This window comes from Aptenodytes patagonicus, chromosome 29 (genome assembly GCF_965638725.1).
Source record: "Aptenodytes patagonicus chromosome 29, bAptPat1.pri.cur, whole genome shotgun sequence".
NCBI classification, from domain to species: Eukaryota; Metazoa; Chordata; class Aves; order Sphenisciformes; family Spheniscidae; genus Aptenodytes; species Aptenodytes patagonicus.
In genome coordinates, this window is record NC_134977.1 from 1,849,900 (window position 1) to 1,876,963 (window position 27,064).

Consider the following 27,064-nt stretch of genomic DNA (forward strand, 5'->3'; position numbering starts at 1 on the left):
AGACATTACCCAAGCGATGGCCCCGGGGGTGGCCATGGGCCCAAGGGAGGGGGCGTTTGCCATGGTCCAGGAGCTCCTCCTGCCTCCCCAGGGTCTCCTCCATCTCCTGCTGGGTCCCTGCCCGTGCTGCTGCCCGCACTTCACTGGCTGCTCAAGGGATGCTGTGGAGCAGCGGTTGTGGGGCAGGCAGGGCTTTCCCAAAGGAAGGTCGTGGAGCAACTAATACTGGTGTCACAGTTTAACCTCAGTCGGCAACTGAGCACCACACAGCCACTCGCTCCCTCACCCCCCCCGCGGTGGGATGGGGGACAGAATTGGAAGAGTAGAAGTGAGAAAAACCCGGGGGGGTTGACATAAAAACAGTTTAATAATTGAAATAAAATGATAATATACAAACCAAGTGATGCACAATGCAAGTGCTCACCACCCGCCGACCAATGCCCAGCCAGTCCCTGAGCAGCGGCCCCCCCCGGCCAGCTTTCCCCCAGTTTATGTACCGAGCATGATGTCACATGGTATGGAATAGCCCTTTGGCCAGTTGGGGTCAGCTGTCCTGGCTGTGCCCCCTCCCAGCTTCCTGTGCACCTCCAGCCTTCTCAGTCCACAGAGCATGGGAAGCTGAAAAGTCCTTGACTAGTGTAAGCACTACTTAGCAACAACTGAAACATCGGTGTGTTATCAACATTGTTCTCATCCTAAATCCAAAGCACAGCACTGTACCAGCTACTAGGAAGGAAATTAACTCTATCCCCGCCGAAACCAGGACAGTATCCACCCCTTATTCTATACCATCTACGTCATGCCCAGGTCCCCCCCTTTCCAATACATTTCCATTAATCACCACCCCTTTTCCTGTTTTTGATATATATATACACACACAGATATCATTCCCTTAGTCTATGGGCCATCCCTCTAAAATGTTTGTTGAGTTCATTTAGTCCATGACTTTGGGCTCCATCTATCATCGTAATCTTCCAGGGCAGGAAAGATGGGGATGGTATGTGGTGTTGGATTGTTTCATGTTGAAGTCAGTTCTGGTTCTGGTACCATCATCACTGTGCTTTGCTCGGTTTCATCAAAGTTCATTCTTCATTAATCTGAGTGATTCATATTGTAATATCATTAGTATGGCATATAATATTATGTAGCACTTAACATCAGATAATTCAGATCATTGGCTATTCTCACCCAAAATCAAATCCCCTTGAGGTACACATCGGACTTCCCCATCCTCCCGCATCACCCACCAAGTGCACCCAGGTCCTTGAGCAAAAGCAATCCCACGGATGGGTTTGCCTTTCCCCGAGGCAGGAATAACCCAAACTGTCTTCCCCAGCATATTTTTTATGTGCACTACAAGGACTTCATTCCCATCTACAGTACGTAAAAGTTCTGACTGGGCAGGGCCTGCTCGATTGGCAGATCCCCGAGTGTTGACTAACCAGGTGGCCTTTGCTAAATGCGTATCCCAATGTTTGAATGTCCTGCCACCCATTACTCTCAGCGTAGTCTTTAACAGACCATTGTATCGTTCAATTTTCCCAGAGGCTGGTGCATGACAGGGGATGTGATACACCCACTCAATGCCGTGCTCTTTGGCCCAGGTGTCTATGAGGTTGTTTCGGAAATGAGTCCCGTTGTCTGACTCAATTCTTTCTGGGGTGCCATGTCGCCATAGGACTTGCTTTTCAAGGCCCAGGATAGTGTTCCGGGTAGTGGCATGGGGCACGGGATATGTTTCCAGCCATCCGGTGGTTGCCTCCACCATTGTAAGCACGTGGCACTTGCCTTGGCAGGTTTGTGGGAGTGTGATATAATCGATCTGCCAGGCCTCCCCATATTTGTATATCAGCCATCGTCCTCCATAGCAGAGGGGCTTTAACCGCTTGGCTTCCTGATCGCAGCACATGTTTCACATTCATGGATGACCTGCGCAATAATGTCCATGGTCAAGTCCACCCCTCGATCACGAGCCCATCTGCATGTTGCATCTCTTCCTTGGTGACCTGAGGTGTCATGGGCCCACCGAGCTAGAAATAATTCACCCTTATGTTGCCAGTCCAGATCCACCTGAGCCACTTCAATCTTAGCAGCCTGATCCCCCTGCTGGTTGTTTTGATGATCTTCGGTGGCCCGACTCTTGGGTATGTGAGCATCTACGTGACGGACTTTTACAACTAGGTTCTCCACCTGGGCAGCAGTATCTTGCCACAATGCGGCAGCCCAGATGGGTTTGCCTCTGCGCTGCCAGTTGCTCTGCTTCCATTGCTGCAACCACCCCCACAGGGCATTTGCCACCATCCATGGGTCAGTCTAGAGAGAGAGCATATTTTTTACATCTTGTCCTGCCCGGGCTGGCCCAAGGGCTACTGCATGTACTATCTCCTGTTTAGTTTGTTCAAAAGCTTGTCGTTGCTCAGGGCCCCGTTTGAAATCATTCTTCTTTTGGGTCACTTGATAGAGAGGGTTTACGATCAGACTGTAATTTGGAATATGCATTCTCCAAAAACCCACGACGCCTAAGAATGCTTGTGTTTCCTTTTTGCTAGTTGGTGGAGACATGGCTGTTATTTTGTTGATCACATCCTTTGGGATGTGACAATGTCCGTCTTGCCATTTTATTCCTAAAAACTGAATCTCCTGTGCAAGTCCCTTGACCTTACTTTGTTTTACGGCCAAACCGGCTTTCAGCAGGATTTGGACTATTTCATTCCCTTTTTCAAAAACTTCTTCTGCTGTGTTGCCCCACATGATGATATCATCAATGTATTGCAGGTGTTCCGGAGCCTCACCCTGTTCCAGTGCAGCCTGGATCAGTCCATGGCAAATGGTGGGGCTGTGTTTCCATCCCTGGGGCAGTCGGCTCCAGGTGTACTGGACGCCCCTCCAAGTGAAAGCAAACTGTGGCCTGCACTCTGCTGTCAAAGGGATTGAGAAAAACGCATTAGCGCTATCAATTGTGGCATACCACTTGACTGCCTTTGACTCCAGTTCGTATTGAAGTTCTAGCATGTCCGGCACGGCAGCACTCAGCAGCAGCTTGACTTTGCTCAGGCCACGATAGTCTACTGTTAGTCTCCACTCTCCATTAGACTTCCGCACTGGCCATATGGGACTGTTAAAGGGTGAGCGAGTCTTGCTGATCTCTCCTTGGCTCTCCAGTTGACGAAATCAGCTTATGGATGGGAATCAGGGAGTCTCGGTTGGTGCGATGTTGCCGCCGGTGCACCGTGGTGGTAGTGATTGGCACCTGTTGGTCTTTTGACTTTCAGCAGCCCCACAACAGAAGGGTCCTCCGAGAGACCAGGCAAGGTAGACGGCTGTTTCATTTCCTCCGTTTCCATGGCAGCTATACCAAAAGCCCACCGGTACCCTTTTGGGTCCTTGAAATACCCTCTCCTGAGGTAGTCTATGCAATGATGCACAGAGCCTCTGGGCCAGTCACAATGGGGTGCTTCTGCCACCCATTCCCAGTTAGACTCACTTCGGCTTCCAATGCAGTTAGCTGTTGGGATCCCCCTGTCACCCCAGAAATACAGATGGGTTCTGCCACTTTATAGCTTGATGGCACTAGGGTACACTGTGCACCGGTGTCTACTAGAGCCTTATACTCCTGTGGGTCCGATGTGCCAGGCCACCGAAGCCACACAGTCCAGTAAACCTGGTTGTCCCTTTCCTCCCCCTGGCTGGAAGCAGGGCCCCTCTAGTCCTCATCACCGTATTTGTTTCTCATTTCCTGCAAATACGAGTCAGAAGTCTCTTCGTTAAGATCAGAAGTAAGGTCGTCCCTTCTACTCTGTCTGGGGAACTGCCCGCTGGAAACTGGAGCAGCAATTTTCCTGGAAGAACCCCCTTTTGTGATTGTTTTCCCTTGCAACTCATGTACCCGTGCCCCTAGGGCTGAGGTAGGTTTTCCATCCCACTTCCTCATGTCCTCTCCATGGTCACGCAGGTAAAACCATAGGGTGCCCCGTGGTGTGTACCCTTTATATCCTCTCTCTTGAGCAAAAGAACGCTGACTCCTAATAGCCGAGATATTGGTCCGTACAGGTGGGGAGTAGCACCTATACTCTTCAAGTTGCTGGACCTCCCGGGACAGTTTCTCCACAGCTGAGGCGAGGGAGGAAGAGAGATTTCTTTGTATTGCCGGAGTTGACTAGCCAATTCATCCACTGTTTGTTCCTCTCCATCTTTCCAGGTCATCACTGCCAATGAGTTGGCATATGACGATGGTGCGCTCCTTATAAACTTCCGCCACATGGGTCGTGTGCACTTGACTTCATCTGGATCTTTGGATAGCTGTCCATTGTTCATGTCACCAGAAATCACCTCCAGCACAGCTAATTCCCTCAGGAATTGGATACCCTTCTCCATGGTGATCCATTTGCCTGGGCGATATATGACATTTTCCTTGAAGGGATACCTTTCCTTCACACTTGTCAAGAGTCGCCTCCAGAGGCTGAGGACTCGCGTCCCTTTTCCAGTCGCCAATGCCCCCTTCCCTCGAAAGGGATCCCAGCTGCTTGGCTTCTTTACCCTCTAATTCCAGGCTACTGGCCCCATTATCCCAGCATCAGAGCAGCCAGGTGAAAATATGCTCACCTGGACGGCGGCTGAAATCTTTTCGTATATCTCGCAGCTCACTCAGGGATAGGGATTGGGTGGTCACTGCCTCGTTTATGAGTTCTTCCTCTACTTCCTCCCCGAGCAGTGGCCGGCCCTCCTCCTCCCGTTCTCGTGATGGCCCTTCTCCAGGGTAGTCTGCCTTGTCCACTTCTTCCTCTGGCTCCCTTTTAGAAGAAGCATATTCCTCCCTTACTAAACGAGCCGACTTCCGCTTCCAAGATCTCTTCTTGTGTACAGGGGCAACTGATACTGGCACAGGGTGGCTCTTTGGTTCAGCCGCAGGGCGTATCGCCAGGGTCGGAGTGGCCGCAGGGCCTGTTGCCGGGTTGGAGTGGCCACAGGGCCCATCACTGGCGTCGGAGTGGCAGCAGGGCCTGTCGTTTTATTGTCAGATCCAGAGACTTTCTCTTCCCCTTGAGGGTGCTGAATAATGTTGAACAGGGCTCGGTAGGCATGGGCCAGGCCCCAGCACGTTGCAGTGATCTGTGTCTCTCTGGAGTTGCCAGGGTGACAGCATACTTCTTCCAACTATTCTACTAACTTTTCAGGATTCTGCACTTGCTCAGGGGTGAAGTTCCAAAACACTGGGGGTGCCCATTGGCCTAGGTACTTGCCCATCTTGTCCCACACACCCTGCCACTCATAACTGTCCAGCCTTGGGGCAGATCTCTGGATGATATTCTTAAATTGCTTATTAAGTTTAGACAAAACCGATACAGTATTCCCAAGAAATACCAATAGAAGCATCTTAACTACCCAAGGATGTTCAAGATACTGAAAAGTTACTGTAATGAAGGAGGAAACGTCATAGAAGAAGGTAGTGACACTGCCATTCTGTATTTCCTCCATAAAAAAACTCTCAGAGGAAGGACTGTGATTGCTAATTGTCTCCACGAAGTGGTACAGCAAGTACAGTAATGGCTTCAGCACGAAGCTTTTTTTCATCAAAAAAGAGCATGATGCAGATTAGACAAACCAATATCGAGAACAGAAGAAGCAACATTGTGACCCGCAACTGTTAACAGATATAAATTCCTTAATGCGCTCCAGTTAATCTGTTATTATCTCAAACACTTCGAGCCCCACGTTGGGCGCCAAAAAGGACTGCGTGGTTTAACCTCAGTCGGCAACTGAGCACCACACAGCTGCTCGCTCACTCCCCTGCCCCCCCCCGCAGTGGGATGGGGGAGAGAATTGGAAGAGTAGAAGTGAGAAAACTCGTGGGTTGAGATAAAAACAGTTTAATAATTGAAATAAATTAATAACAATATAATAATAATAATAATAATAATAATAATAATAATAATAATAATAATATACAAAGCAAGTGATGCACAGCGCAATTGCTCACCACCCGCCGACCAATGCCCAGCCAATCCCTGAGCAGCGGCCCCCCCGGCCAGCTTTCCCCCAGTTTATGTACTGAGCAAGACATCACATGGTATGGAATAGCCCTTTGGCCAGTTGGGGTCAGCTGTCCTGGCTGTGCCCCCTCCCAGCTTCTTGTGCACCTCCAGCCTTCTCAGTCCGCAGAGCATGGGAAGCTGAAAAGTCCTTGACTAGTGTAAGCACTACCTAGCAACAACTGAAACATCGGTGTGTTATCAACATTGTTCTCATCCTAAATCCAAAGCACAGCACTGTACCAGCTACTAGGAAGGAAATTAACTCTATCCCTGCCAAACCCAGGACACCTAGGCACACAGGGGACAACAGGGCTGTGCTTCTCATAGACACATCATGGGAGGAGAGTGTTCCTGCTGCTGGCAGGTGCCAAAGGGGTGTAGGTCAGTGGAAGAGGAACCACTTTGCACATGGGAGGTCCTGGCTTCCATCTCCAGGGCTGCTTTTGCTCTTACTCCCTGGCCTCAAGTGGGTGAGTGCTGGAGCTGGGGCACTGCTCCTCTCCAGGTGCTGTGGGCCTGCCCTGACCTCCCAGGGCCTGGCTGAGGAGTGAGGAGGGCTGTGTGCACTGCCTCTGCTGAGCCCCCTCCTGGAGGAGAGGCAGGCAGCTGTGCTGGACCTGAGCTCAGGTCACTACCCTGCACCACAGATCCACCCCACGCACCAACCAGGGGCCCTGCTTGGAGGCAAGGGGTGGCCCTCAGGGAGGGGATAGACATCAGCAGCAGACTGGGTGCTGGCAATCCTTCCTGGCTGCACTGAGAGAGAGGTGGTGTGAGGGTGCTGGTCCAGCCCAGGTGTCCTTTGGGACCAGGGCCACACTGCCCTGTGGCTCTCCAGGGGTAAGGCTGTGAGATTGTCCTGTCTCCAGGTGGAGATCCCATACCACGTGGGAAGTACCTGTCTGTGCCAACGGGTAGGGATGTCCGAGCTGGAGGAGCGACATTCCTTACGCTGACCCTGTCTCCCGGTCCTTTTCCCTCTGCCATCACCACTGGCTTGAGCAGAGCTGCAGCTCAGGGAACCCGGAGCTGCTGAGGTCAGGCACAGCCCTGCAGAGGTGGGACTGGTGGGGCCGGCACCCACCTCTTGTTCCTGGGGGGGTTGGTGGCTCTGTCCACCCCATGTCAGTGGGAACAGGGAAGCACAGGCCTGTCCACAGCTGTGCAGAGGTGGGGAGGGCAAGGAGATGGTGCCTCGGCTGCTCCTCTGACAAAAACCTCTGCAACCAAAACGGGGTGTGAGACCCGATGTTTCACTGCAGGGTGCCCAGCCCCTGGGAACAGTGAGCCCAGATTCAGAGAAATAAGGTATAAAAGTGAAGCAAAGAAGAAGGGGGGTTGTGGGGATATCTTCTGAACACAGGACGGTGGGCGCCAGTATGAACACTGACCTGCAGATTCAAGCCACCCCAGGCAGGGACAGGGGAGAAAAGCCCAGTGTCTGTCCCATGCCACCTCCCCACCAGCTCTGCCCTCCCGCAGGTGTAGTATTTCTCCCTTACTCTGGCACCTGGCAGAGGTTTGCCTCCTCCTCCTCCTCAGGGAAATGAGAGCCAGGCCCTGGGTGTGGGTGAGGGGGCAGCACACCTGAGCAGAAAGAGCCCATTTCAAGGCATTTGGGGCCTGACCAGTCTGGCCCTGCAGGCTGGGTTCATTCTCTGCAGCAGTGCGGGATCATCTGTGCCCCAGATCTGTGCAGGCTCCTGCAGCTCCTGAGGACCTACATGAGGGGCCTGACGGTGAGAGCCCAACCCTCTGCACTGCTGCCCCACGCTGGGAAAGGCCATGGGAGAGAGTAGCCTTCCTAGGGTGAGACCCCCAAGGTGATGGGTGACGCACATGGGCACTGCAAACACAGCCTCCATCCCCTGGGAAACGCCCACCGGGGCAGGCTCCAGCCCTGCATGTCCAGAGGGAGAGGTGGGCCCAGAGCTGGGGAGGGAGGGGCTGGCTCCGGGGCCAGGGGCTGCCAGCAGGAAACCTCTAGGGACCAGGGCAAAGGAGTGTGTGAGCCTGGGCTCCCCCCAGACCCCCACAGGGTCACCCCAGGGGTGGAGGAGCTCCCAGCAGGGAATGGGCCAACGCTGTCATGGCAGAGGCTGTTGGTGACGGCTGCCTCCTCCCCTCTTCTGCTCTAGGGCCAGATCCTGCTCTTTGCAGTGACCTGTGGCTGCTCCTCGTGGGGAGCCCTGCTATGGACACCCAATGCACCTTCCAGCCTGCAGCAGAGAAGCCCATTGGGGAAGAGCTGGAGGGCTGTGGAGACCCAACAGCAGGAGCAGGGAGGGCAGTTTAGGCTCCAGGTTCCTGCCCAAGTGTCAAACCCTTCTCCCCACACAGCTCCTGTGTGAAAGGTTTCTCTGCCCATGGGAGCTGGGACAGGTGAACGCCCCAGCCGAGGGAGGAGGGACCCTGGCTCAACTCCCAGCAGTGCCTGCATTAGGGGAGGGACACAAAATACCCTCTGCCATGGAAATGTGCCCACGTTAGCACCCTCCCAGGCAGGCCCTTCTCCAGGCCAGGGGCTGGATGGCAGCTATGGGTTCCAGTCCACGTCTCACAGGGATCCTTTCTCCCTCCCCCTGGCCTCTCCCTCATCTGCCTCCCACAACGCTGAGGGAAAGGTGCCCCCACCAACCCCCCCCACTCCCATCCCCCCTGCACCTGCACACAGGTACTGCCCCAACACAAACCTACACTGACACCCCTGGCGAGGCAGCAGGAGGGCAGGGGTGGAGGTAGGAGCGCAGCAGGAGGAGGGGTTCCCAGGGCTGCCATGGGGCCTTAATGCCCCTGCCCAGGAAAGAAGGCAGCTCTGGGACTGTCACAGAAGTGCTCGGGGTCTGCAAGGACCCCCAAGGCAGCAGGAACAGCCCATGGAGACTGGAGTCCTGGCAGAGTCATTGAAGGGGCAATCCCAGGCCCGTGTTCCCCAGCAAGTGGCTCTGTACCCTGTGCCGAGGCAGTGGGGAGGACAGCTGCCTCCTAACCACTGTGGGAGATGATCCATGGGCTGTGATCCCCCCTGTGGCTGGCTGGGGTGTTCAAGGCACCACGGCCACCTTAGGGCTCACTTCTGTGGGGCCAACCCCAACACAGCTCTATTGTGGCCTCTACGCTGTTGGACCAGCATGGCCCAGGCAGGGCCTGGGGGAAAGAGCTACTGGGGAACACTGAGGTGAGGAGATGGGCGTTCCTGCTGGGGTGCATCACGGGACCTTGCAGAGAGCCATTTTTGTTGGAAGCTTTTGCTGGCAAGATGGAAATATCAGCAGGAATATTCCCCTGGAACCAGGGGCTCTCGCAGCCCCACAGCCTGACCCTGAGCCTGCTGTCCCGAGATGTGCCCATTCCCCTCCACCATGTCTTTGTGCTCTGCTCCCCCCCAGATCAGCCTCAGGGAGACACCCCGACACCTGGGCAGGCAAGCACCAGCTCTGGCTCAAACCCCCAAAGGCTTTTATTAAGAACAAATATGGAGGCACAGCGTAAAAACAGCATAATACAAATAGAGGACATGCCCAGCTGTTTCTGCTGCCCGTGGGAAAAGGGAAACAGTTCCCTGGTGCTCACGGCTCTCCCAGCTGCACAGTCCTCTCCTCCCTCCCGGCTGCACCCAGCTGCACGGCAGGGACGGGCTCTCCTGCTCTGGGCATCAGGGACTGTTGTGCACTGTCCGTTGGTATCGCAACCTTTGTGTCCTCAGGGCGATGCGCCAGAGACACCTCTTCAGCATCGTCATAGCCCATGCTCTCTGGGGACAGGGACCAGGCATCTCCCTCAGCTCCAGGGGCCCCAGCACTTCTCTGGGAGCGCAGGTTTGCCCCTGCAAGCAGCAAGGCAGGCCATTGCACGTTTGCCCCATGGGGTGCCTCTCCTGCTCTGTAGATCTCCAGCCTCCCGTCTCCTCACTAGTCCTGAGATGTTCAGGTCTCTCTCCCACCCCCTGGTCCCCCCAAGGAAAAATTCCCAGGGCAGGTTCCCCCATCCCAGGAGGCTGGGCTCTCAGTACAGCAGCGATTCATCCAGCACCACAGATGGCACCCCAGGAACTGGCAGCGCTATCTTTCCCTCTCACCTCCGGGAGCATCCCTGGGCCCTGCTCCCTCCTCTGGCGCCCTGGGCATTTCCCAGTCTCCCTGCCCAGGGGAAGGATCCTCCCCAGGGTCAGAAACCTCCCTGGCATCATCATAGCCATCTGCTGGATCACCTCCGGGCAGGACAGGGACATCTGAAAGGAGAGGGGAGCTGGTGAGAGTGAGAAGATGCATCCCGCAGAGCAGAGGATGGGAGGATGCGCAGGGACATGGGGCTCAGACACTGGTGTTGGCAGCACCACAGGACACACCCAGTGTGCTCCCCAGCTCTGACGGTGACACTCAGTGACATTGCTGTCCATCACATGTCTGCAGGGACAGGACATCAACCCCTTCCTGCCCCTGTTACCTGGTGCTGAACGTGGACCATCCTCCTCCTCGCTGTCCCTGGGGTAGGGCTGCAGCTTGGTCAGGGACCCCTCTGAATCGGAGCCTGGAGAGAGGCACAGTGGGTGTTATGGGAGTGCTGAGTCGGCCTGTGGTCAGTGCTGCTGGGGACGGGGGACCCACGGAGCCAGGGCTGAGTGGGGAGGAGGGCTCAGGACTCACCCTGCTCCCCTGGGATCAACCCTGTCTCAAAGGGCCTCCCAGAGATGCTTGGGGACAGCCCCTTCCCTCACCCCTCAGGTGTCACATAGGGGTGCAGGGACAGGCAGAGAGGGGCTGTCCCCGGCTGGGACAGGCAGAGCTGGTGGGGAGGAAGCTTCTCTCCCAGGCCCAGGACCTGGCTGCTCTCCCCACAGAACCCACAGACCCCAACTCCATGGGCCAGGGGGTTGCAGTGGGTCAGCCCCGGGTGAGGGCCAGGGGAAAGAGTTCTGCACATGTGCCCCCCCATGAGGGACCCACACCCACCTGACTGACTGAACCTTGCCTGCTTCTCCCACGCTGGGCTGTAACCGATCTCCTCATACACGGCCTCAGAGAAGGGCTCCCAAGCGCGCTCGGAGCCTGCGGATAGAGGCAGGGCTGGCTCAGGGACAGGCAAAGAGGGGACAGAATCCTGCTCTGTTCCCCCAGCCCTGTTCCCCTGGGCCAGCCCAGGGCTGTCCCCACAACACAGACCCGCTGCGCTGTTCGGTCACCGCTGCCACTTCCTCAGTGAGGGCAATGTCTCCATGGAGATGAGCTGGGGCAGTGACACCCTTGCACCGTCCCTTCAGAGACAGACCTTCTGCCCCTCTGGCCCCTGGGTCAGGTCCCTGGTGCTCAGCTTGGAGCAGCTCCCGCTTTTCCTCTCCCCCTGGAGCTTCCCCCTCTCTGCCCCATGGATCCAGAGCATGGCACGTGCCCTGCCATGGGGAGGTCAGGGTTGGGCAGAGGAACAGCCTGGGGGTCTGAAACCACGAGTATGGACCCTGCTGCCCCACGTTCTTCCTGGCATCTCCCCTGACCCAGAGCCCACTCCAGCACTGCCCAGAGTGCTGCCAGTGGCAGGTCCTCAGCTGTTTCCCCTCTGCTCCCATCTGTCCCAGCCCAGCTCAGCCATTTGTTTCCTTGCCTCATCCCTAAATCCTCCCTGTGTCCTGACTCTCTCTACCCCTTGCTGCTGGTGGCCCATGGTCAGGCAATCAATGGGGCAGCACATGGGAATGCAGGCAGCACACACTCTTGTCCCCCCAGCTCTGCCTGTACCACTCACTGACACCCCACAGCACCCCTGGCCTTGCCAGGAGGCATCTTCCCCTGGGACCATGGGGGACAGACCCACCTCTGCGCCCAGCCCTGGCGCTTCGCACTTGCCCGGCCAGGAGGGCCAGGAGCAGGCAGAGAAGGGCTCCCAGGATGATGCAGATGATGACGGGCAATGAGACCTTTTCACTGCTGGTCGGACGGCCCCGAGTGGGATCTGCATGGGCAGGAACACAGAAAGGGCAGCACCAGACCTGGGAGAGGTGTGGGGCCAGGACACCCCAGTCCTGACCCCCATTACACCGGGGGTAAGGGGCCCCAGGGGGTGAGCGATGGGGAAGCTCCCACCCTACTGAGTAAATGACAGCCCTATCCAACCCCCTCCACCGCTACCCCGGTGCCTCCTCTCGGGAGCTTCACACCCCGACAAGAAGGCCCTTCCCTCTGGCTGCGGGTCACAGCCTGACCTCAAGAAGACCCAGCGCAGCCAGGGAGGACAGGTTACCTGTTTGGGGGGTTGGTGCTGCCATCCTGGGTGCAGCTGCAGAGGAAGAGAAGGAGACTGGGCTGAGAGAGCGGGCGTGCAGCTACCAGAGAGCCTCCTCTCTGACATGCCGTGTGTGTGTGTGTGTTTATATGTGTGTGAATGCATGCGTGTGCTTTTAGACATCCCTGACACATCCCACACAAATTGCCCCTCCTGCAGGGCTGCTCAGGGTGGCTGGAACAGAGCCCAGGGCCCTGCTCTGGGACACGGGTAGGATAGCACAAGCACGCTGGAAGATGCCCCTGGGGCCTGCAGAGCCCTGCTGGGCAGAAGACGGAGGACATCCAGCCCCACAGAAGCAGCTGCCCACTTGGGAACAGGCTCCCATGTTCTGCAGAGACAGCCTTGCTCTCAGGAGCTCTGGAACCATGATGGGACCCAGCAAGGAAAAACGCCTTCCGTGGCTGCTTGCCAATACCCCCGTGAGGAGTCCCAGCCCTACCGCTCACCTGAGCAGTTCACGGCAGCATCCTCCTTGTGCCGGCAGGCACCGCTGTCCCCAGGCCGAGCCCAGCAGTCCTGCAGAGATGGCTCTGTCCCCCGGCACTCCACCTGCTCCAGCCAGATGGGACCCGTCCCCTCCCCAAATGCAGCCTTGTCCAGGGCAGACACTGCAGGGCCACAGCCCAGCTGCCTGCATGCCACCTCGGCATCCTGCATGTCCCAGGAGTCATCGCACACCGTCCCCCAGGAGCCGCGGTGCCAGACCTCCACTCTGCCCAAGCACCCATTCTCGCCTCCCACGGCACGAATCTTCTCCCTGTCTGGAGAAGGCAGAGACCTTCCAGGGCACCGGGACAGCAGGCAGAGCCCTGCCAGGTGAGAGGGGCATGCAGAGGAGCAGCTACCTGTGCAGCTTGTGGAGTTTGGGCACACAGTCCCCAGGGCTGGGGGCGTTTCTGACCGTCTCCCTGCAGAAGGAAAAGCTGGCGTGAAGGGGCTGCTGCAGGGGAGTCATGCAGCAGAGGGTGGGGCAGAGCTCTGCTCACACCTCCCCGTGCTGCCTCGCTCACGGCAGCAGCTGAACCCTGGTCATTCAGGGGACACACACAGCAATGTGGGGGACCCTGACTGCTCAGCCCCAAAGGGACCCTGGTTCACAGAAAAGCAGGAGGGTGTCCATGGAGGGGACGCTCCTCGGAGCGCTGGCTGGTCTCTCCTGAGACCTTGCCTGGAGACACCTCTGCCTCCCCCGGGCACTGCTGGGAGCCCGGCTGGCAACTGCTGGTGAATGTGTGGGGCTCTGAGAGCTGAAGTCCCATTTGTGCCACCAGAAGCAGCAGGGTCTGGCACGTAAGGTCAAAGCCCCTGTGGGCCTTGTCTCTGTACTTGACTGTGCCCAGCAGGGAGCAGGAGCTGGGGAGATGCTGGAGCCCGGGTAGCTCAGAATTACCATTGCAGGTGATGTGGGTCTCATCTTGCAGGTCATCGCACGACTGTGGGTCCCAGGGAGCGGAGGGACACTGCCAGAAGGAGCTGTTTCTCTCCCCACACTCCACACGATCCAGCCAGGCGGGGCCAGACACCCTACCATAGGGCAGGCGTGTTTCCAGGAACCCTCCATCCCCGCAGCCCAGCTCCTTGCATGCCAGCGACACTGTTTTGGGAGTCATTGAGTTGGAGCAAACGCTCCCCCACGTCCCGTTATAGAAAACCTGCAGGCGCCCGGAGCAGCCATCGCTGTTCTCCAGCCTCAGGTCCACGAACTCTGGGAGGAAAGTGGCCAAAGGGGAACATGCTGGTCTGGGGCTGTGGGAGCAGGGACACCCCTGCACCCCCCAGGCCCTCAGCCAGGCAAAGGCACGTCCAGCAAGTCCCCCTTGCACACATGGACAGAGAAAAGTCCCGGATGGACAGACAACCCTGCCCTCCCCGCTCACCCTCAGGGACAGCTGAGCTCACCGGGGAACCCTGGTGGGACTGAGGAGACCCATGCATTGGCACCCCCGGGACGGGCTTGGGCAGGGGCTGAGAGGCAGCCAGGGACAGCCTCGGCCGTTGCCATCTCTCCCCTCATCCCAGCCTCCCCAGGCACTGGGGCCTGGGGCTATGGGAGCAGAGAAGCCTCTTCACCCCCCAGGCCCTCAGCCAGGCAGAGGCACGGCCAGCAAATCACCCTTTTGCCAGGGGGCAGAGAGAAGTCCCAGACGGACAGACACCCATGCCCTCCCCACTAACCCTTGGGGACAGCACAGCTTACAAGGGACCTCTAGTGGGACTGAGGGGGTTTGTGCATGCGTGTCCCCAGGACAGGCTCAGGCAGAGGCTCAGAGGCAGCCAGGGACAGCCTCGGTCATTGCCGCCTGTCCCCTCGTCCCAGCCTCCCTGGGCACTGGGCTCCCACCACAGCTCCCGGCACAGACCTGAGCAGACGACTCCTGCGTCCTCTTTGTGCCCACAGTCATGCTGCCCCCAGGACCCTGCTGGGCAGTCCCAGAGAGCAGCTTCGGCCCCAGAGCAGTTCACGGCATCCAGCCAGATCTGCCCAGAGCCTTCCCCGAACTGAGCAGAGCCAACCGCCTCCACCGCCCCTCCGCAGCCCAGCTGGTGGCAAACAACAGTGGCATCGGGCAGGTCCCAGCCGTCATCGCAGATGGTCCCCCAGCTGCCCTGGTAGTAGATCTCCACTCTCCCAGCGCAGCGCCCAGGCCCGTTCACCAGCCGGACCTGCCGGCTCCCTGCAGTGGGAAGAAACCCCAGCTGTCATTAGGGGCGGTGCCCACCCAGCCCAGAGCCTGGGGGGGGCCTGTGCAGTGCCACTTACCCCGGCAAACGACCCCCACGTCCTCTGCAATCCCTGCTGCCAGCATGCTCTCGGGCAGGGAGGTGTTGCAGAGGGTCAGGTTGGCCTCGTGCCCTGCACACCTGACCCCTCGCAGCCCCACAGGACCTGTCCCTCTCTGAGGCTTCGGGGGGTTGTAAGCTGTCTCTGCCTCTCCGCACCGCAGCTGCCGGCACACCACGCTGGCCTCCCGCATGTCCCAGTGGTCATCCAGGACCCTGCCCCATGTCCCGTGCTGGAAGATCTCTACTCGTCCGTCGCACCGACTCCCTCCAAGCACCAGCCGCAAGGACGCGGAGCCAGCTGGGCCTGGGGAGAGCAGCCATGCCCCAGCCCTTGGTGGCACCAGGGAGGCAAGCAGCCTGCGGCACGTCTCCAGGCTCTGGCACCCTTTCAGGGCCTTGAAGCTCTGCCTGCCTGTCCCCAGCCCTCTGCGGGAGCTCCTGGGCCAGGGCTCCATGGGGCTGGTTGCCCAGTCCCTGAGCCTTCCTGAGCCAGACGCCAGCTTTGCTGTTGGCGGGGCAGAGACACACAGCACGTCCCTGCCAATGCAGTTGGGGCAGCTTCCGCAGGAGGGAGCAATGGCCAGCAGTGGCCTGGGGATGGGCAGCACCAGGACAGGCTTTGCCCAGCCTCAGCACTGGCACTGCTGAGACACCAGGCACAGCCCACACATCTCTGCCCATCTACGTGGGAATGGGGGACTGGGAGCCTGTGTCCCTGGCAGGGAGCAGAGCGAGGGGGGCCTCTCTGAGCAAACAGGATGAGTTTGGGGCTTGCGCTGACCAGAAGGCAGGGCAAAGCCCAGCCCCGCCCTGCAGCTCAGCCCCCTGGTCTGCCACTGCTGCCGGGGGCACCCAGGCAGCCCCTGTGATGGTGAGTTCAGGCTCTGAGGGTATCTCTGTGGCTGGAACAGGGCTGTCTGCAGCCAGGGGGTTGGCGATGATCCCCGCAGCGCTGCCCCGGGCCCATCCCACAGTGGGAGTTCAAAGGAGCCCAGGCCTAGTAGTGGCCCCGGAGCCTGAGCTGCTGACCCGGGGGGCAGAGACGACTGCTCCTGTTCAGTCCTCAGCTCTCCCACAGCAGAGCAGTTGGTCCGAGCAGGCAAAGCCCTCCAGATCGCTTCTGGTGAAGCCAGGGTTTCTCCAGGGAGAAATGCAGCCTGGCACTGCAATGGGGTCCCCTGCTTTGGATTTCTCTCTCATGCCAGGGGAAAATGAAGTTAATCCTGTGTTTTCCCAGCACTCACCTGAGCAAATGACAGCAGCGCTGTTCTCATGGGAGCATGGTGAGGCCCCCAAGGCAGTCACTGGGCACTGTCCCAGGTGAGCTTCTGTCCCATCACAGTGGAATGAGTCTTTCCAGACAGGGCCGGTTCCTCTCCCAAAAGGCCCTCCTCTGGGAATGGACTCAGCAAACCCACAGTCGAGGTGACGACAGAGAACGTGGGCATCCAAGAGATCCCAGCGGGAGGCACAGAGAGAGCCCCAGGTCCCCAGCACATGGACCTCCACCCTCCCCTCACATGCCGTGCTGCCGTTCACCAGCCGGAACCCTGTGAACTCTGGGAAAGAGAAGGATGAGAGAGGGCGGACTTGTGCTCTCGCTCCCTCAGGAGCTAGAGGAGAGGCCAAATGGACGAGAGCCTGCCATCCTCCTCCTTCTGCATGATTTTAGGGCTGCAGACAACCACATCACCCCTGCTGTCCTCACACCTGGCACGGCAGAGTCCCTACCCGGCTCCCCTGTCCCCAGCACACCCCCTGGCATTTAACACCCCAACAGGAGTCCTTACGTGTGCAGGTGACACCAGCGGCGTCCGTGTGGGTGCAGGGCTGGTCTCTGGGGGACCCCCTGGGGCAGAACGCAAGGAAGGATTCATTCCCCGCACACTGCAGCTCTCTGTCCCACATGGGACCGACACCTTCTCCAAAGTGAGCTGCTCCGGGGACGGACAGGGCTGTGCCACACTGGAACTCCCTGCAGACCACGTCGGCGGCTTTGGGACCAAAGTCTGAGTCACAGACAGTTTTCCACTGGGTTCCATCATGGATCTCCACGCGTCCTGAGCAGGGGCTGTTCCCTCCAACCAGCCGGACAAATCCTGGAGCAATCAAAGACCCCTGCGAGTTCCCAGAGCCCTCTGTCCGTTACCTGACCGCATCCCACCTAATCTCCAAGGAGGCCACGGGTAAAGAGTCCCACAAGCACCCCAGCAGCTCCCAGTGGGTGCTGATGGCACAAACACATCAGGAACTGCCTGCCGCTCCTCAGACATCAGCACAGCACTCATGGGCTGGCTTTTCTTCCAAACCCACAGCCACAGATACTGCTTAGAAAAACTGCTGCTGTCCTGGAGACCCTGGGATGCCTGGCACGGGCCCTAGGCACTTGCAGTGCTTGGAGCACTTGAGCCCAGGGAGATTGGCCCAGGCACTGTTGGCTGCTGCAGCCTGCTCTGCCTGCCGAGCTCAGTGCCAGGCTGAGGAACCCCTGGGAGCTACCAGAAACGCACCTCATTCCCAGAGGGTACACACTCTATGAGTGTACCTGCGGTTGCTGTCTCCACCAGCCCCAAGCTCCAACACCCACCCGGGGAGGGGTCCTCAGCCAGGGCCAGAAGTACACGGCCAGGCATGCACAGCCCCAGCCAACAGCTGGGCAGAAGGCAGGAGAGTAGGCAGAGGAGCAGCCCTGGACTGACACAAGCTCCCAAGGCAAGGACAGGCACCAAGGAGAGCCAGAAAGTGCTAGCAAATCCCCCGTGGCACAGGGCAGACAGGGGCTGGGGCCGACAGGAGAGGCTGGGCAGCAGGTCAGCACTGCCTGCACAGGGTTGTTTCCCTGTGAGCTGGCTCTCATGGGGTGACCCTGGAAGAAGAACGGGGTGGCCACGCTACCCTGCTCTTCTGCCCAAGCCCAGTGCTCCTCCCCAGAGCAGCCGGGGCTTTGTGAGCAGCCCCTCTGCTTTGGGGGGACTCATGTCTGCCAGGGAACACAACCCAACAGTCCCTGGCCACCTTGGGCCCTTCCCTTCGGCTGTGGGTGGCCACGTGAGCTGCTCTCAGTGCCTCTGCCATGGGGGGACCTGGTCCTCCGTGCTGCCAGATAGCTCCTGCGTGAACAGAAGGAGAAAGTTGGGAACTAACAGAGACTGCGGGGCAGGGTGGGCATTCATCTCCCAGCCCCAGGCACCGATTGAGGGTGGGCTGAGCCACATCAGGGGTCAGGCAGGGACAGGTTCCCACTGGGCTTTCCTCAGGGACCGGGGAAACCAGGAATGAAAGTCCCAGCTCAGCAGTGTGACCGGCCACACTGGGCCCTCCTCTAGTACCCCCTTGTTTCCCTGAGGGCACAGCCAGGTCCCTTCCCCTATCCCAGCCACAAAGGTGAGGAATGGGCTGATCCCTTACCTGAACACGTCACTCCAACATCCAACCTGTGATCACAATTGTGTTGACCCCATCCTTTGTGTGTACAGTCAGACAGGGCAGACTCGGTGCCATGACAGCCAACATTAGCCATCCAAATGGGGCCAGATCCTGGCCCAAAGTACACAGGAGCATTAACAGCAGACCCACAGCTCAGCTGCTTACAAACCACTGCAGCATTGGCCATCTCCCAGGAGTCACCACACACGGTCCCCCACTGGCCCTGGTGTTTCACTTCCACTCTTCCAGCACAGCGTCCGCCACCATCCTCCAGCCTCACCACCGCAGCCCCTTCAAACATCAACACGGGACCCATCAGGAGGGCGCTGAGCCCCAAACTGCAGGTCTGGAGGTCCCCCCTGCCCAGGCTGAGTCACAGGCACTGGAGTGGGAGTCCTCCCCCTTCTGGGCTGTCCCCAGGGCAGTGTGGGGGTCCCTTTTCTCCCCATGGGCTGCAAAGAGCTGGGGGTGCCCAGCAGCAGACCTGCTGTGCCATTCACCACCCCACAGCCTGCAGCACCTCCTCCCACCTCAACAACCTCCTGCCCATGCCCACCCGCACACCATGGCTGGCGCTGCACAGAGCACCGTCTCCTCACCATCCCAGAAACCCCTGTACAGCCCTGTGCCCTCAGGCCCACAGCTGCCTCTCCTACCCAGAGAGCCACAGGGAAGGGCAGAAGTTCAATTGACTTGAGTGCCTTCTGCCCCTCATCTCAGTGGCACCTGCAAAGAAACCTGTTCTCAGAAGTATCCCGATGACCCTGCTGGTACTCACTGGCCCTGGGCTGTGGGACAAGGGAACCGGCACTTACCCCTGCACAGCTGCACCCAGAGGAGCAGCCACATCACCTGAGGGAACTGGAGTCCCTCTGTGCCCATCCTGAGCCTCCTGCCCTGCTGGCACAGCCCTGCTGCACCCCACTCCCTCTCACGGCTCCGGGGGACTCACGGGGACAACAGCGGTGGGAGGGTAATATATCTCTGCAGATGCCAACCCAGCTGCAGGAGGAGCCAATCGAAGCAGCAGCACCTTTTTAGACATGATCAGGAGCTATCTCCCCTCCGACACAGCCCAGCCCTCCAATGAACTTCTCCAGCGCCGTTCATGACCATATATGAGGGATGGCTCCGCTTCGGGTGTCACGGTCACGGCGGTGGGGAATCATCACAGGACAGGGCTGTGTGGGGGGCAGGGAATGGATCTGTCACCCCTTGCATCTCGCTGTGGGGACCAGGGGCACTGAGCATCTCCTACGTTGGGCTCATCCAAGAGCCCAAGAGGCAAGTGACCAGCCATCCCCATGCTACAGGAACCACAGGGCTGGGACTGCACCAAGGTCTGTGTGAGGATGGGAAGGAAACAGCCCCTGCCCCTCCTACAGACCCTGCTGTGCTGGCAACAGCAGCTGGGAAAGGTCCTTGGCCTGGACAAGAGCTCCATCCCAGGAGTGCTGGCCTGCAAAGCCCCATGGTGGGTCCCTTGCAGGAGCTGGAGCTGGGAAATGTCCCTGCCCTGGCAGCAGACATGCAGCCCAGAGGCTCAGACATGTCCCTGACTCTCAGCCTGTCACCAAGGGGCCGTTATTCCCCGCGGGTGGCTCGGGAGCTGGAGCCTGCAGGTGCACAAACCACAGCCCATGTGGCCTCGCAGCCCTCGCCATGCTCCCCCCGCAGCGCCCGTGCAGGAAGTCTGTGGTTTCCTCCTGGCACCGTGCCCTGGCACATCCCTGCGGTGCCCCTGAGCCACCCCCACCCCGACTGCTCCAGCCAGGGCTGCAGGGGCTGCTCCTTCAGCCTTGCAGACATGGGCCAGGCAGCTCCCATCCCCCGTCATGTCCTTCTGATGCACACGGCTGCTCTGCACCGAGCCCCACAGCCACGGGGTGCTATGCGTTATATGACCTCACACCCTTCTACTTCTGCTGCTGTGTGCTCATGAGTTACACTGTCACACGTGTGGGTGTGCTGCGTATGGGCTTCTGCTGACCATGGTTCTTCCAAAAAGTCATATTTGGATGGGGCCTAAATATTATTTTGATGACATCGGAAGCACCCACACAAGCCATATGCCTGATCTTTGCCTAAAAGCTACTCAGGCACCAGTGAAATCACAAATTCGTGCACAAGCCATGTGCATACTCCTGGCCTATGCGCCACTCAGCCACAGGTGATGTCATAGCATCTAAACCTGCCATGGGCCTCTTCCTGGCCTCTCAGGTATTCAGGCACCAATGACCTCACAAACACCTACACAAACTATTGGTCTGCTCCTAGCCTATCCGCTACTCAGGCACCAGTGACACAACTCAACCTACACCACCCATGGGCCTGCTCCTGGCCTATCAGATAATAGGGCCGCAGTGACTTCACAAGCACCTACACAACCCATAGGCCTTGTCCTGGCCTATCAGCTAATCAGTCACAAATGACGTTGCAAACACCTACATGAGACAAGTTCTTACTCCTGGCCTACCAGCTTCTCAGGCCCCTGTGACCTCAAAATATCCAACACAAGACATGTTTCTCCCGGCCTACCAGCTACTCAGGCACCTATGACCTCACAAAGACATTCACAAGTAATATGCCAGCTCCTGGCCTATCATCTACTCAGGCACCAGTGACCTCAGAAGCGCCTACACAATCCATAGGCCTGTTCCTGGCCTATCAAATATTCAACCCAGAGTAACCTCACAAGTAGGTATCTGTCCATTTGCCATGTACTTGCCATTGACGTACTCAGGCTCCAATGACCTCACAAGCACCTATACCTGGTCCTGGCCTATCAGCTACTCAGCCAAGAGTGACATCACAAGTACATGCCAAAGCTCTGTGTCTCCCTCTTGCCTATCAGCTACTCAGGCACCAGTGACCTGATCACCACATATCCACCTATTTGCTATCTCCTCACCTATGAGGTACAAGGGAACAAGTGACCTCATCCAATCGCTTGCTCACTCCCCCCCCCAGGAGGATGGGGGAGACAACTGGAAGGGCAAAATGAGAGAAAAACTCATGGGTCAAGATAATGACACTTTAAGAAATGGTGAAAAATAAAAAAAGGAAGGAAACACGGGATGGAGAAGCAATCACTCACACCAGCAGAAAGATGCCCAGCCAGTCTCCAAGCAATGGCTACTTTGGAGAAACTCCCCTGCCAGTTTTAGTGCTGAACAAGACACCATATGGCATGGAATATCTCTTTGGTCCGTTTGGGTCAGCTGTCCTGACTTTGTCCCCTCCCAGGCTCTCGCCCATCCCCAGCCTCCTCACTGTGGGGTCAGAATGAGAAACAGAGAAGGCCTTGACATTATGCCAGCACTCATCAGCAATAGCCACAACATCAGTGCGTTATCAACACCAGCCACCAGCGCAAAGCACAGCACCGTAAGGGCTGCTATCAGGCAAATGTACTCCAGCCCAGCCAGACCCAGGACAATCTCCACCCCTTATTCCATACCGTTTGCATCCTGCCCAGGTCCTGTAGTATTCAATGCATTGTCATCAGCCACCACCACCCCTTTCCCTGCCCTTTGGCATGACATAAACACCGTGTACTGGGTGTGGCTGGTGTGGCTCAGGTGGACCTGGGCAAGTCCCAGCCCACTCCTGACTTCTCCCTTCACTCGGTCATCTGGAGTTTTTTGAAACATGCGATCAGGTCTGGCCTTTTCCTTTTGTTTCTATTCACATTCAAACTAGAATTGTTCACTCCATTAGCTCTTATTAAAGAAGGTTTTATCCATTTCATACCTATGCTTTTGTGGCTATATTAATTTAACTTCCATAGCTTTATACTTGTTCATATATATGTAAACGTATACACATATACACACATATAGAAGTCTATCTATAAAAATAACGTATCTATTCTTAAATAAATACATTTGTTAAAATAATTAGACACTCCCTTTTATAGATATATTTCTATATATGTATATATTGCATATAAATGTATATATTTGTATCTCTCAGCACTTCCTGGTCCAAGGGAGGCAGGCAGCCAATCACAGGGCTACCAGAGAACACATCCGTATGACAGTATCTAGAAATGGCTGCCAGCCAATCACAATGCAGGATGAAAACACATGGGGAATGAGGATGTCAGAAATGGCAGCTGCCCTTTATGTAATGACAGGCCCTTTGTGACGTGCCCCCGGGGACACCAGGACAGGCGGCCAGTCCTGCCAGCCAATCACGGGGCTGCCTGAGCGCTCGTAGGTATGACAGTGTCAAGAAATGGCCATTAGCCAATCACAGAGCAGTATGATCTTTAACAAAATGGCAGCTCACTGCCATGGAATGGCGGCACCGTGTCATAAAATTGTGGCCAAACCAAAATGGCGGCCCCTGTGTTTGTAGGGGAAGGGCCTTCTGATGCACTTCCGGGTAAACCTGCCAGCCAATCACAGCAGAGCACATGACCGGTAGAGGAGAGCGACGTCCAGGGCAAATGGCCCCTGCAGCTGCTGGGAGGGGGCGGGACTTCCACCAGAAGCTGGTGGGTGGGGCACGTGTCGGGGCATGTCTCCCGTAGCAGTGGTGCTGGTGCTCCTGGCGTGTGCCAGGGCAGGGATCCCAACACGCACGGGGGAGGCACGTGGGGAGGTACAAACACCCCAGCCAGAGCTGGGCCTCCAGAGCTGTGGAAGCCTCCAGTTTCCTCAGGTCTCCAGACCACGCGAGTGACTGTCTCGCAAAACATATGGGAAATTAAGCTGACATAAAACACTGGCCCTGTTTGAGCTCTCGGGGCAGTTTGTCTGAGCTTCGCCTCCTGGGGAACCTGCAGCTGTCCCAGCACCACCTGTGGTCACCATCTGAAACCGTCACAAAAGGACCCCTCGCTCTGTGTGTGTGTGAGTGTCTACACATGCGCTAGCATGTTCAATATTTTACTCTCGTTCATGACATCCAGCCAAAGCGTGTCTTACTCTCATCTGTGTACGGGTGTGTGGAAGGAGAATGGCTGCTCCTTTAAGGGTATCTCATCAAGGACCTGTTTCAATGAAGCAAGGGATAATAAAACAATGAGAAAAGGAGGAAGCCATAAACAAGAACTTACAGGGACACAAACCTGACCGGCAAATGGTAAGGGAGGCAGGGATGGCAACCAAAGCTGGTCAGTCACACAAACCGATGACGGCATGTGAGAGGGTGAGAGGGTTTATTCCAGCCAGTTTATCTGACCGGGGACCTGGTTAATTGGGAAACTCAGGGGGAAAAAAGGGACTCCAGAAGCAAAATACAATGAGACACAGCCTTGACAAAACAAATATGGAGTCCATACAAGGAAGGAACCTAGCCAGTCACAGTGATTGATGGGCCATCAAGGATCTACAGGCACCACTTCCAAGAGGATCAGCTGGACTTTTCAACTGATAACGTTGCGAATCAGAGGGACCCCAGTCTGAGAGGGGTGGGGGAATCGATAGATCTGTGCAAGGCCATGAGGGACATGCAGGGGAAGGGGCAAGAGGGAGGAACATCGAAGGGGTTAGACAGCAAAGGGTATAAAAGAGGCCAGTTGCATGTCAAACATGGTCAGTCAGTGTGCTTGTCTGGCTGAGAAATGCGCCTGACCACCACAGTCTGTCGTGTCTTCTTATATCTTCTCATAAAACCTTGTCTTAACTGTCTCTCTGTAATCTCACTCTATCCTGTGTGTGTGCGTGTGCTGCAAGGACAAAGTGCCAGCTGCTGGTGAGACCTCTGTGTGTGTGTGTGGGGGGGGGGGGGGGAATTTGGTGCCAGCTACTGGAGTCCGACCAAGGGTGTGGCTGTCCCTGGGCTGTGGTGTCAGCTAAGGGCGTGAGTGGGGTCTCGGTGCAGCTACTAGAGGCAAATGGGTGTCCCAGTGAAACTACTGGAGTGAAGGGTGTCCCAGTGCAGCTACTGGAGTGAGTGGGGTCCCTGGGCAGGTACTGAAGCAACTGGGGTCCCATAGCAACTGCTGGAGCATGTGATGTCTCCGTGCAGCTACTGGATTGAGTGGGGGTTCCCAGTGAGGAGACGGGAGGCTGGAGATCTACAGAGCAGGAGAGGCACCCCATGGGGCGAACGTGCAATGGCCTGCCTTGCTGCTTGCAGGGGCAAACCTGCGCTCCCAGAGAAGTGCTGGGGCCCCTGGAGCTGAGGGAGATGCCTGGTCCCTGTCCCCAGAGAGCATGGGCTATGACGATGCTGAAGAGGTGTCTCTGGCGCATCGCCCTGAGGACACAAAGGTTGCAATACCAGCGGACAGTGCACAACAGTCCCTGATGCCCAGAGCAGGAGAGCCCGTCCCTGCCGTGCAGCTGGGTGCAGCCGGGAGGGAGGAGAGGACTGTGCAGCTGGGAGAGCCGTGAGCACCAGGGAACTGTTTCCCTTTTCCCACGGGCAGCAGAAACAGCTGGGCATGTCCTCTATTTGTATTATGCTGTTTTTACGCTGTGCCTCCATATTTGTTCTTAATAAAAGTCTTTGGGGGTTTGAGCCAGAGCTGGTGCTTGCCTGCCCAGGTGTCGGGGTGTCTCCCTGAGGCTGATCTGGGGGGGAGCAGAGCACAAAGACATGGTGGAGGGGAATGGGCACATCTCGGGACAGCAGGCTCAGGGTCAGGCTGTGGGGCTGCGAGAGCCCATGGTTCCAGGGGAATATTCCTGCCGATATTTCCATCCTGCCAGCAAAAGTTTCCAACAAAAATGGCTCTCTGCAAGGTCCCGTGATGCACCCCAGCAGGAGCACCCATCTCCTCACCTCAGTGTTCCCCAGTTGCTCTTTCCCCCAGGCCCTGCCTGGGCCATGCTGGTCCAACAGCGTAGAGGCCACAATAGAGCTGTGTTGGGGTTGGCCCCACAGAAGTGAGCCCTAAGGTGGCCGTGGTGCCTTGAACACCCCAGCCAGCCACAGGGGGGATCACGGCCCATGGATCATCTCCCACAGCGGTTAGGAGGCAGCTGTCCTCCCCACTGCCTCGGCACAGGGTACAGAGCCACTTGCTGGGGAACACGGGCCTGGGATTGCCCCTTCAATGACTCTGCCAGGACTCCAGTCTCCATGGGCTGTTCCTGCTGCCTTGGGGGTCCTTGCAGACCCCGAGCACTTCTGTGACAGTCCCAGAGCTGCCTTCTTTCCTGGGCAGGGGCATTAAGGCCCCATGGCAGCCCTGGGAACCCCTCCTCCTGCTGCGCTCCTACCTCCACCCCTGCCCTCCTGCTGCCTCGCCAGGGGTGACAGTGTCGGTTTGTGTCGGGGCAGTACCTGTGTGCAGGTGCAGGGGGGATGGGAGTGGGGGGGGTTGGTGGGGGCACCTTTCCCTCAGCGTTGTGGGAGGCAGATGAGGGAGAGGCCAGGGGGAGGGAGAAAGGATCCCTGTGAGACGTGGACTGGAACCCATAGCCGCCATCCAGCCCCTGGCCTGGAGAAGGGCCTGCCTGGGAGGGTGCTAACGTGGGCACATTTCCATGGCAGAGGCTATTTTGTGTCCCTCCCCTAATGCAGGCACTGCTGGGAGTTGAGCCAGGGTCCCTCTCCCTCGGCTGGGGCGTTCACCTGTCCCAGCTCCCATGGGCAGAGAAACCTTTCACACAGGAGCTGTGTGGGGAGAAGGGTTTGACACTTGGGCAGGAACCTGGAGCCTAAACTGCCCTCCCTGCTCCTGCTGTTGGGTCTCCACAGCCCTCCAGCTCTTCCCCAATGGGCTTCTCTGCTGCAGGCTGGAAGGTGCGTTGGGTGTCCACGGCAGGGCTCCCCACGAGGAGCAGCCGCAGGTCACTGCAAAGAGCAGGATCTGGCCCTAGAGCAGAAGAGGGGAGGAGGCAGCCGTCACCAACAGCCTCTGCCATGACAGCGTTGGCCCATTCCCTGCTGGGAGCTCCTCCACCCCTGGGGTGACCCTGTGGGGGTCTGGGGGGAGCCCAGGCTCACACACTCCTTTGCCCTGGTCTCTAGAGGTTTCCTGCTGGCAGCCCCTGGCCCCGGAGCCAGCCCCTCCCTCCCCAGCTCTGGGCCCACCTCTCCCTGTGGACATGCAGGGCTGGAGCCTGCCCCGGTGGGCGTTTCCCAGGGGATGGAGGCTGTGTTTGCAGTGCCCATGTGCGTCACCCATCACCTTGGGGGTCTCACCCTAGGAAGGCTACTCTCTCCCATGGCCTTTCCCAGCGTGGGGCAGCAGTGCAGAGGGTTGGGCTCTCACCGTCAGGCCCCTCATGTAGGTCCTCAGGAGCTGCAGGAGCCTGCACAGATCTGGGGCACAGATGATCCCGCACTGCTGCAGAGAATGAACCCAGCCTGCAGGGCCAGACTGGTCAGGCCCCAAATGCCTTGAAATGGGCTCTTTCTGCTCAGGTGTGCTGCCCCCTCACCCACACCCAGGGCCTGGCTCTCATTTCCCTGAGGAGGAGGAGGAGGCAAACCTCTGCCAGGTGCCAGAGTAAGGGAGAAATACTACACCTGCGGGAGGGCAGAGCTGGTGGGGAGGTGGCATGGGACAGACACTGGGCTTTTCTCCCCTGTCCCTGCCTGGGGTGGCTTGGATCTGCAGGTCAGTGTCCATACTGGCA

The 27,064-nt window shown here is 57.7% G+C and overlaps 2 protein-coding genes across 2 annotated transcripts in view; both read right to left on the bottom strand.

The window, feature by feature from the left end:
• The window catches only part of LOC143171652 (scavenger receptor cysteine-rich type 1 protein M130-like), a 77,322-nt gene extending 58,199 nt beyond the window's left edge, over positions 1-19,123 (bottom strand). Inside the window, 4 exon segments of the mRNA XM_076360693.1 lie at positions 16,886-17,194; positions 18,504-18,849; positions 18,852-18,970; positions 18,973-19,123. Of these exon segments, the coding sequence (XP_076216808.1) occupies positions 16,886-17,194; positions 18,504-18,849; positions 18,852-18,970; positions 18,973-19,123 (925 nt within the window).
• Positions 12,747-15,394, bottom strand: LOC143171625 (scavenger receptor cysteine-rich type 1 protein M130-like; the record flags this gene model as incomplete). Its single annotated transcript, XM_076360675.1, has 4 exons — positions 12,747-13,072; positions 13,702-14,016; positions 14,672-14,986; positions 15,073-15,394. Coding segments are annotated over 4 exons (1,278 nt in total), but the record flags the coding sequence as incomplete, so codon positions are not given.
• Positions 19,124-27,064: the final 7,941 nt, after the last annotated feature.